Genomic DNA, 10,989 nt, shown 5'->3' with positions numbered 1-10,989 from the left:
CGTCATATTTATTGTTATGGCAGCCAACAAAGGATCAGGATGTCACACTGTTAATCTGCATCCGATGGATTAAAATCATGAATGTTTTTAAACTACTGAACAAAACATCCCAGTAACAGAAAAATACGTCTCACTGAACCGATTAATGTGTGGAAATGTCTTGTATTTGTGAGGTGTTACTCGTTTAACATTAAGTGTTGCAGCTGGGATACATTTCTGTTTACGCCAGTGTGTTGCTAAGCAACGACTGAACTGAGCTGAAAACAAGCTGCTCCGTGAATCTTCCTGGGACAATTTTCTATGAATCTATGTATTTTTTAACAGCAAACACTTTGGTCTCTCTCAGGTAGAAGAAAAAAAAAAGAACATATTTCTACACGTTTTTGGTGTATCTCTGTGGCCTTTTCGGCACAGATCTTCTCACCACACTTATCAATCTCCACCAGCTTTGTGCAGGTCGATATAAAATGGCATCAAGCTATGGATCACTTGTTAAGGAGGCCATTGCATTGCTCGATAAGTTCAACGCTGGCAGACAGTGTTTGGATGACTTCATAGAAGATGCTTCAAAAGATCTGCAGGTAGGTATATTCACAGCAGAGTCTTGACGCTGCTTGCTCTGACTCTTTTTCCCAAGAATATCCCATTTGTTATTTGTTACAGAACATGGATGCACAGCAGAGGAAGTTCATACTTGATGTTGTCTCTGGATGCACTGAGCACAAAAACTTACTGGACGTAGTTATTAATGTTTTCTATGGTCAGAATGGGAGATGCTTATCCAGAGGTGACCAGCAGCCAGTTTGTCAGTAAGTTAATAAACTAAACAACTACGTACTTTTTACATTTTACTTTGAGTAAAACAAGATTAATACTGATATATTCATAATACTATGTTGTTTTTCAGTTATTTGTTACCTCGCCACATTTCTCCTTGATGACATTGGGCTTCAGAATTTTCAGAAACATTGTCAAATCTCTGGACATCAAGAAGATGCACACAGTAAGAACCTCCATTTCTGAGCACATCACTGTTGTTTCAACTGGAGAGAAACATCAACCAAAGGGTGTGTGTGTGTGTGTGTGTGTGTGTGTGTGTGTGTGTGTGTGTTTGTTGTAGTTCCTGAATTTCTTCTTCACAAACATCACCACATGGATACAACAAGAGTGGAATCATATCTATGATGCAGTCTATGTGGAGAAACACTGGGTTGGCCCTCTGCTGAGGTAAAAAAGAAAAAGAAGGTCCAGGAAAATCCCTCTGAGACTGTCACAAAAGACGTATATCTGTTTGTCCTTTAGGTGGCGTCCTGAGATCGATATTCTCATGGACCAGCTTGCTATCAAAATATCTCATGGGACTCAGGCCAAGAAAGCTTCCGATCAAAACCACCAAGCCCCAGGAGTTCCCTCTCACCAAACCTAAACCTCGACCTCTGCCTATGCCTGAGCTCATCCCACAGCAGGAGAAATGCAAACCAGTCAGTCTCATTTACAGTTATATACAGTATTTCCATTAAACACAGCCACACAGTTAGTTTACATATGTGCTGAGTTCTGTGTTTTTGCCCACAGATATTCCTTAAAGAGACTATAGACTGGGTCACTGTGCTGCAAATCCTCTACAGGTTGACGCACCACTCATGAAGCTTTTATTTTGTAGGTACCAAACAGCACATACAGGGCTCCGAAGGAGATGCAGATAATAGAGGAGATAAAACAAAAGAACCATCAAAAGACTGAGGTATGATGTCTGCTTTTACTGTTATCACCAGAAAAATGCTCTAAAAGGCAAAAGATTGACTGTTATACAAACGTGTTACAACAGAAAACAAGTCTGACAGAGGGGGGCAGGTGTAAATCACACAGCTGCCTTGTGCAACAGTTAAATAAAACACTGAGAAACCACTGACATCTCATCTGTTTTTCACCAAAGGAACTGCTGTATGAGGCAAATATGAAACAGTTCAGATGTGTAAATCCACAGAAGTCTGAACACACCAAGGTGGGGACTATTTTCTGTGATTGATATGTTTTCCTCATTTCACCTGCCTGGATGCTAGACTGTACACATTGTGTAATTAAGCACACATTCACTTCTTATTGAGTCATTTTCACTCATTAACCATTTGTGTTGCAGCGAGTGATGTCCCAGATTAAGGAAGATGCTGATTCAAAGCTCAAATTCAATTCATTTCATTCCTCTGGACCTCCTTCCAGTAATAAGGTGAGATCTCATTATTTCACCTGCTTCAAAGAATCAGTCTTCAGTATATTAAAAGTATCAACTAATATGTGTGCTATGTATTAAAACCAATTTGCGCGTGTTTTTCATTTTGCTGATGCTGTTAGAAAAAATGCTGGCCCATCAAGCTCAACAGTGCAGCTATCCTGCGGCAGGGGGCACTATATGACCGTCAGGTGGATGAGGAGCTGCAGAGGTACAGCACAGTGTTTACCTGCCACTCCTTGACCTATTTTTTGGGAGGGGGTGGTTACACCTCTTAGCATGATTAGTATCCAATATATAACATATACTACTATAAAATTTGTCAAAATATGTCAAAAGTTATTTCTATATGGTTACGTGTGTGTTGACACAGAATGGAGCGTTTGATGGAAGGGGCCCGTGAGCCCTCCTCTTTCCTACAATGGCAGAAGGAGATGCGTGAGAAGGACCTTCAGGAGGAGTTGGCCAAGATCGAGCGCAGGCGCCTGGAGGGACGCATCAGTTACGAGGAGGCAGCCATGGCCCGCACACGCATAATGGAACGCAACCAGAAGACCGCTCAGCTGAAGAAGGAAGAGGTGGGTAAAGATCACTCAACGGCTGATTAGAGAAGGCGTTTACAGAAGGTTACACAGCATGTTAAATCACACAAAAGCATGTCTGTTCTCTACAAACACTCTTTAAAGCAGGAATTTTACAACCTTTTATTAACAATTATGCATGAGAAATGTGTTTTTTTATCGGTTGCTTTGTTGTGTCTCATAGACAGCTCAGCTGATGAGGAGATATGCTGAGAAAAGGCTGCAGGAGGAAAAAGAGATGAGAGATTTGGTGCAACAAGTGGCAGAAGGACACAAAAACTCAAAAACAGCCAAAGAGAAGTTACAGAAATTCAAGCAAAGTATAGGTAGGCCTTACTTGTTTGGCATAATGATAATTTTTTACATGATTTAGCTTTTCATTCTCAATTCAATTTCATGCTCATTTCACAGCGAAAGAAGTCTCAGAGCAAAGTCGAGAGCTCCTCCATCAAGCACTGGAGGAAGCGCAGGCAGAGCTAAGCAGGAAATTTGAAATCATCCTGTGAAATCCGCGCCATCGAGTCTCTTCCTCATGTTAGAGCGAGGAATTTTGACGACACAGAGGTGAGTGAAAAGAAAGGGAGGATGTCATCACACAGTTCAGATACTTTCACATGTTTCTGAGTCAGGAGTAACCTGTTGTCCCACCACAGACCGCAGGCCACGAGCTGCTGGGAGAGATGTCCCTGGCAGAGCTGAAGGAGCGGCTGGCCCTCCTGAAGGAGGCCCAGCAAACAGAGCAGCAGGAGAAACGGGAGCACATCCTGGAGGTGAGGCAGAACAAGAAGCAACTGCTGCTGGAGCAGATGGACACCATCGACCTCCACAGGAGAGCACTGGCACAGGCTGCTGTCGTCAGGTCAGGAAAGCGTTTGGCTCTGGCTTTAGAGCCACATACAAACGCACAGACAGGCATTAATGGTATTTTTGGCATGTTGCAGGAGAGAGGAGAGAAAAGCCAGGCCGGATTGTCGGCAGACGGTGACACAAGATGAGACACTTCTGGCTCTGCAGAGGAAGCTTGAGGAGAAAACAGCGAGAGCGCCAAAGACTGAGGCAAACTGAGAGCATCAAGGCCAAAACCTCTGAACAAGTAGCAGTTCACACTGTTAGAAACACAGAGACACACAACAAAGTGAGTATGAAATCCAAAACAAAGACGAACTGCTGTCTCTCTGTGACTGAACAGAAAGTTTTGTCTGTGTTTCATCCTAGCAGCAGTGAAATAATATTCCTCATCCATCTCTCTCTGTTTCTCAATCTTCACCAGAAAAGCTGGGAGCAGCTGGAGCTGAGCTTAGAGCATCATATCCAGAAGGAAGCTCCTTATGTTGTTTCTCAGAGGGAAACACTCAAGACATAAATATGTGCAACATGCTCCACAGGCCTACCAATGTTTAATTTTAGATCAGAAAGTTCATCACTGTATCTGCTGCCAGGGGAATCATTTGTTTCATCTTTTGTTAGATTGTTAATTTGACACTTTTTTGCATTAAAACTGCTTTAACAATCACTGTGATTTATTGCAATGGATGAATTCATTTACATCTACCATGGGTTTCTATACACTTAAATCTAAATGTTGCCCTGTAATTACATCACTAAATGTCAAGATCAAGTCAGGATATTTTCATTTCAGCCCAAAGTAAGTTCCAGCCACGTGTGTATGTGGCATGAAACGGGAAGTGAACCTACAGCTTGTGACATATGAAGAAAATTTCCCTTCCCCAAAACAATGTGGGCGCCATTTCTGTGACAAGATACTGTACAAAATGTCACTCATTATTACTCCTGAAGATAATGTACCAATGTTATTTGTCATTTGCCAAAAGGGAACAACTGTAACCATAGACACAGGACTTTAACAACATGTAACATTTCTATTGTGCAGTATAACTTCTACAATGAAAAATTAGAATATTATATTGCCAATATTTATTATAAAAGAAAATAGAGCTACATTCTCACTGCTGAGTCTCAGAAACCCTGCTTTCATTTTAGTTATTTTCAATGTCTCTTTTGTTCAATTCAAGCGATTGTAAATCAATAACTGGAGAATCCAGCTAAATATCAGATCATAGCAGTAGATTAAAACAAGACATCATATAAAATCTTTTGTGCAAATTCATAACAACACAGACGTTAGTAATGAAACGGTACACATTTCAACTATCCAGTGGCGCCCCTGCTGGCTGTCCCACGTAACTACAAGCGGTCTGGTCTGAATCCAGCCCATTTTGCTCAGTTTTTCCCTGTAAAGCGAAATCACATGATGTCTATTTTGTCATATGACGCTGATGAGAGGACTGATCCCACTGTGAGGGCGAGCTCCTCTGACGTCCTCTGTAAAAACAAAGGTAACTCGGCCACTTGTCAGGGATGAGATGCTGTAGACTGACAGTGTTTGGTGGTCGCACTCGATAATATCTGGAGGATGAAGTGTCGGGGACTTCTGCCTGCGATAGCCGCTGCTTGTATCATAGGTAAGGTCTAAACTCTTCTATCAGTGAGAAAAATAACTGTAATCTCACAAAACCCTGGGAATGGCACTGTAGGTTTATTATAGAGGTATTAAGAAGATATGGGTCATATGAAGTACCTTAATGTAAAATCACCACCTAGAACCACTGTCCATTTTTGTTGTGAAATAAAAGTGTAAAAACACTACAAAAGCACGAACAATTCATCCATAGACAAAAGTTAAATTTGGACATTTTTGTGACAAATAGTTCCTAAAGTTGACGTTCATGAGTTGCTTCACTTGTTGTTGTTGTTGTTGTTGTTGTGCATTATTTCAGCAGGAATTTAATGTAACTGAGAGCATGTTAGAGAGCTCTTTATTCATACATTTCCCTAAGCTTTATCAATATAATGTTATTTTCTTTGCACTCAGACTTCATAACAAACTTTCCTCCTTTGGAAAATCACTATAAATTAAATTTACTGACTTACAGGGACGTTTCATTTTGTTTACACTGGTGCTGTAAACAACACTGTATACCCGTCCACATTTTATGATTTTGGGTCAGGATCAGGATTACAGCATTTCTCTTCTGCTTCTTTAGCAACAAATCGAGAGAGAAATGTTGCCAACTCGGAGGAGACTGAACCAGTGGAACCACATGACCCTCTTCCTGAATAATTGCATTTCTTGAGTAGGATGGCTCGTTTTCAAGAAACCACTTAAGCACATGGCTAATGTGATTACTGCCACAATATGGGCTCTGTTTTACTGATGTGCTTATACCTGTAGCCCCCACTTTCTCTCTGGGTGCAAGTTATACTTCAGATTTAAGATACAACTACACAGATATAGCTGAATGAGGAAGCACTCCTCCTTTATTTGAGCTAATGTGATGCAAAGATTTCTGAATCAGATCGCTGTGTTTGCATTTCAACCATGTATCTAACCCTGTACCACAAAGCATCAGTTTCTAAACATCCAGTGTCCGTCTCTCCCAGGCCTGGTGGTGAGCCAGACCACACTCACTCCTGCTGTGATTAACACCACTCTCATCGAGAATGTGACCAGTCTGACTGTAACTCCCGTGATTCTCAGCAGCACGACCCCGGGCTGCTTTGCATTCAATACTTCAACTTGTGAGCCTTGTGCACCGGGATCGCAATACGACAACAGTGAGTCAAACACAGCGTCATCTGACTACAGGCCACCATTTTAATCCTTTTTTTTATGCGTGATGGTCGATCATAGAAACATCTTATCCAACCTTTTAGGATCTTAACTCAGTCTTGTTTAAGATACATGTCCTGTCTATACTTAGTGAGAAGATAAACTCCAAGATTTCTTACTAATCATTCTCTACCCCTCCCTAGACACCCTGCTGTGTGCATGCTGTTCTGACCCCGGGCAGTGTCTATTTCCTGGAGCCTGTCTGCCATGCAACAGGGGTTTCTATCAGCCACTTGCTGGACAGCAGCAGTGTCTGCCATGCAACCAGGGCTTCTACACAAAGTAAGGGCAAAGATTACACCAACAAATTCAACATTTCTGTTACTTTTACTCAAACCTTCTACCTCACTGGTCATTTACTTTCTTTACACCTACTGTACAGTTTCACTGGAAGTCCACTGTGTCACCCCTGTCCTCCTGGATCCTTCAACAATAATACTGGCGGAGACAGTTGCACAAGTTGCTCACCGGGTGTGTTTATTTAGCTTTAGACAAAAACTCGTGGTAGTGGTGTTAATGGTTAACTTCTTGTACTCCCTTCTTTTGCTCATGGTCCAAAATTAGACTTTAAAATGCCTCTGCCACAGTTTCATATCATCTAGACCCTGAGAGAAAAATGAATCACATGTTTTGAGCTATTTTGTGCCTCCTGCTTTCAGGTTTCTTTTCATCGCAGCAGAGTTCCACTTTGTGCACACCATGTACACAAGGACGTTTTTGCAAGTAAGTTGCACTTGAATGTTGCTGATTCTATTTCTGTTTCTGCTGTAGTTCGTACCCAGGATCAGTGCGGATGATGGAACTTTCATAATCATCACTGTGTTTGGAAAACCACTTATTTAACAACCCGGATCGAACATCACATGCTTCCGTCCCATGGTTCTGATTGCCAGCGTAGATGCACTCACACACACACACACACACACACACACACACACACACACACACACAATCAGCAATAGGCATCAAAATGTAAGTGGCATGTATCATCATGTCTCTGATTTCATGACCACGGGTGAGGATTCAAAGGAGAATCTAATGACAGACCAAGAACTTCACCTTTAGGTTCAGCTCTTCAACATGACAGTCTGGTAACATCTTTGAGCAACATGAAACTCTTCTCCGTGGCCTCACCAAACTCCACCCACAGCTGAACTTTTGTGTCTGTGCCAGTAAAAGCAACAGTCCTTCTGGTTTGCATGGGCAGAGGATGTCCTGGTGTTGCCAAGCCTGAAAGCCTGCCTCCTTCAAGAGCTCTTGGGCTGCTGCCACAACAGGCGGCGATGTCTCTGTGGCCACAGCTCCATAGCTTGTTTTTACTGGCTAAAAATACTGTGTTTGGATCTCGTACAGCCTATTTAATCTTTAGCTTTATCAAGTGTCCAAATAACTTCAACTATACACTCTGATAACAGCTTGCAGCCATTTTTCCCCCATGGATTTACATCCTAATTTGGTGTGAGTGAGATATTGACATTGTTTTTACAAGATAATTATGCTGTTTGTCAAAGCTGTGTGTTATTATTCAGACCATTACTCGGGAAGTGGCACATTAATTCAAACTGTTGCTCAGATGTCTATTAGCAGTATGAGAAAAAGCTGCAACAATAACTTTAAATTAAATCAGCTTTGACATTTTTCAGAAACATCTTAAAGTTACTTGTGGTAACTATAAATCAGAATAGTTTGTCCATTTACAGTCTCGAACAAACATCTCTCTCTCTCTGTTACAGCTCCTCTGGTTGTTCAGAGTGCCAGATGTGTCCTGGAGGAACAGAGGCTCTCCAGACCGCAGCCAAAGACTGCACACCATGTCGGCCAGGTAATTCACACCATACAAAAGTAAAGCTATAAGGCCGTAAATGGTCATTTGTGTAGGTGTTTGCTGCTGCTCATAATAGAAAAGGTGAGGCATGAATCTCCACCCAGATGATATCTGGTTTTTGACAGGCATGCACAAGGCTCCCCATCAGACTATGTGTCAAATCTGCAGCACTGGCTACTTCCAGATCCATTGGGGCCAGGAAAGCTGCGACGTCTGTCCAGAGAACCACTACTGCCCTGTGAGTGCTGCACCCTCCACACTTGTTTATGTTTGAAACATGTCCTGCATTGTTTGTCCTACATGTTGTTTTTTCAGAGTCCAGATGTGAACCCCATTCTGTGTCCAAGTGATGCCTTTTGTCCAGAGGGAAGCTTGGCTCCAGGGTACTGTATGGAGACCTTCTTCCGCAAAGCAGGGGACACTTGTGAATTGGCTCCTGTCACTATTGCTCTATTAGTTATTGGAGGTGGAGGTAAGTAGAAGTACTGGTACAAGTGAAAAACCTTGTTCATTTTTAAAACAAAGGCAAAGCCATTACTATGACAATTATTTTCTCACTGAAAAATCATTTTTAAAAGTATAATTCTCTTAGATATGTTTTTCAGGTATGTTTTTCTTGCCTTTACATAACACTATGTTAAATGTCTTAAAACTACAGTTATGCTTTACAAACTGATTGCCTTTAAAGTCGACAAGCTTTAAGATGCAATATCCCATAGTTATATAATCTGATTATACAGATATTTTAAGTAAGTGTTAAGAACATGTGTTTCATATAGTAATGGGTTATAGCTCCATTTGGATAACATTATGCGTAACGTTATGCCTATTAAATGCAGCAAAGTGGTACAGAGTCTTCCTCTTGATTTGGCAATGGTCATTTAATAAGGACTAGAGAATAAGGTTAGCCTTTTGTACACGCTTGATCTTTTTTCTTAAGACTATATAAATGTAAATGAACCTTATTTATTCAAACTTTACTCTTGTGAATGAGTTTTGTTCTGCAAATGTAATTTAATGTCCATGAATAATTTGGTCTCATGGAAACAACAACACTTTTCTTTTTGAACACTGAAAACAGAGGATGCCCTTACACTGAGACCACATTATTCACAAACAAGACATAATGAAACAAAATAAGAATCATGCTCATGTATCAGTGCATGCTTTGTGTACGCCTAATAAGCCCTACAATATGTGGTCATTTCCTGTAACATTTTTGGTTTTCCTTTTCCAGTGGCTCTACTCTTCATCATTTTAATGGTTCTGCGTCGAAGGAGAGACAATGATGGAGAGCTGACTGTAGCCCGAGCTCCATTATTACGCAAAGAGCGACCTCAGGGTCGATACTATGGGATCCCCTGTGATGCAGAACCTGTATATGCTGGCTGGTGAACCAAAGGACCTCAGTTCACTTTCCAACAGTAAGTGCTTGGTCGGACAAAACCAACTGAAGTCATATCTTCATATGGGACTCCACTAAAGACAAAAGAACTCACAGCAGAAGAGTGATAGTAAAATCCTGGGCTGGTGCCTCGAGAGTACCTTGACAATCCACCAGCTGTTTTTATATGATACATTTGAATATATTATTGAAAAACAGAAGCTCATTCTTTTGTGAATTCTTGTAGTTTGACATTGTTACAGTTGTTCCACTCAGAAAAAAACACTTTCCTTTTGTAAAGTAGGTTATTGGATTATGAGAGGTATGCTGGAACGGTGAAAATGAGATGCGTGCCTTCACTAGGCAGGAACCTCTCTCTCTTATGAAAAGCACTTTTCAAACCAAGGTAACTGATTTACTTTGCACTCGTGTTGGTTGACTTGTGGGTGCCTCCATTAACTCGTGTAGTTCCTCAGTGACAGAGAGGTGTAAACTGTGGTTAGTGCCTTGTGTTTTTTAAGGCCTTCGATTACAGTACATCATGTTGTCTGTAGTTTCATTGATATTGTTACTTAATATTTTTCATCTGCTTTTTTTAAGGTTGTATTTGTATGTAAAAATAAATAAAAATGATTAAATTGAGCCTAATTTCTAATTCTTTGGTAACAATTGAAATTGTATTACAGACTAGCATCAGCATAGTTTGTTTTCAGTCCAGGTTTTTCCACAGTTTAAACACAACTTAATACCTTTGAACTAATAAAAAGTCTTTCTGATTTCTCAGTTCATCCTTCAGTGCTCGAGTTTGCTTTGATTTTTCAAATGTAGTGAAAGCCATTTGGTAATTTAGCCAAGAAAAACAGCATAATTACTTTCACATGTAGGGTTAGCATGTGGAGTCACAGCTGCCGTCCAACTACACAACAACACTGACAGTGCGCTGTTTGTCCCAACACAGTTTTAGTATGTTATTGGAAGTGAGCACTGATAGTCCAAAGAGTCTGTATTCAGTAGAACAGGACTTTAGTTTGAGATTTTGGATCATTTCCTAGGAGCACTGAAGTCAATACTGTGAAATTGGACTTGGAATGTGTGGAAAGTGTGAATCCACACTCAGCTTCTGCTTTAGTTGGTCCACTGCTGTGTCATTCAAAGCAGTCAGTCAGTGCATCAGTGGCAGCTGATGCACTCTTTTTCAAAGCAGTAACATGTAATAGCATCCATCAGCTTGAGTATTAATTTAATTATATTTATGGCTTGTACCATGAGAACTATGTG

At 40.9% G+C, this 10,989-nt stretch overlaps 2 protein-coding genes and 1 long non-coding RNA gene across 3 annotated transcripts; all 3 read left to right on the top strand.

The window, feature by feature from the left end:
- The first annotated feature begins 26 nt into the window (after positions 1-26).
- Positions 27-788, top strand: LOC127143597 (uncharacterized). Its single transcript, XR_007815162.1, has 3 exons — positions 27-346; positions 447-581; positions 664-788. It is a non-coding gene; the product is annotated as an uncharacterized LOC127143597 (long non-coding RNA).
- Positions 789-915: 127 nt separating this feature from the next.
- On the top strand, positions 916-4,174 carry cfap99 (cilia and flagella associated protein 99; the record flags this gene model as incomplete). Its single annotated transcript, XM_018689943.2, is given in 17 exon segments — positions 916-942; positions 944-1,003; positions 1,121-1,227; positions 1,303-1,366; positions 1,368-1,481; positions 1,664-1,744; positions 1,937-2,005; positions 2,141-2,227; positions 2,353-2,441; positions 2,604-2,808; positions 2,996-3,137; positions 3,223-3,311; positions 3,313-3,375; positions 3,465-3,670; positions 3,753-3,840; positions 3,842-3,946; positions 4,082-4,174. Coding segments are annotated over 17 exon segments (1,689 nt in total), but the record flags the coding sequence as incomplete, so codon positions are not given.
- Positions 4,175-5,096: 922 nt separating this feature from the next.
- Positions 5,097-10,353, top strand: si:dkey-21a6.5 (laminin subunit gamma-2). The gene is made up of 9 exons (XM_018689939.1): positions 5,097-5,294; positions 6,274-6,447; positions 6,646-6,784; positions 6,885-6,973; positions 7,162-7,225; positions 8,236-8,324; positions 8,453-8,565; positions 8,643-8,799; positions 9,565-10,353. Exons 1-9 carry the CDS (start codon positions 5,246-5,248, stop codon positions 9,720-9,722), a joined length of 1,032 nt encoding a protein of 343 aa, XP_018545455.1. The 5' UTR covers positions 5,097-5,245; the 3' UTR covers positions 9,723-10,353.
- Positions 10,354-10,989: the final 636 nt, after the last annotated feature.

The sequence above is a fragment of the Lates calcarifer genome, linkage group LG19 (genome assembly GCF_001640805.2).
Source record: "Lates calcarifer isolate ASB-BC8 linkage group LG19, TLL_Latcal_v3, whole genome shotgun sequence".
Classification (NCBI taxonomy): domain Eukaryota; kingdom Metazoa; phylum Chordata; class Actinopteri; family Centropomidae; genus Lates; species Lates calcarifer.
The sequence above is the reverse complement of the archived record's forward strand: the minus strand, read 5'-3'. Positions and strand labels throughout refer to the sequence as shown.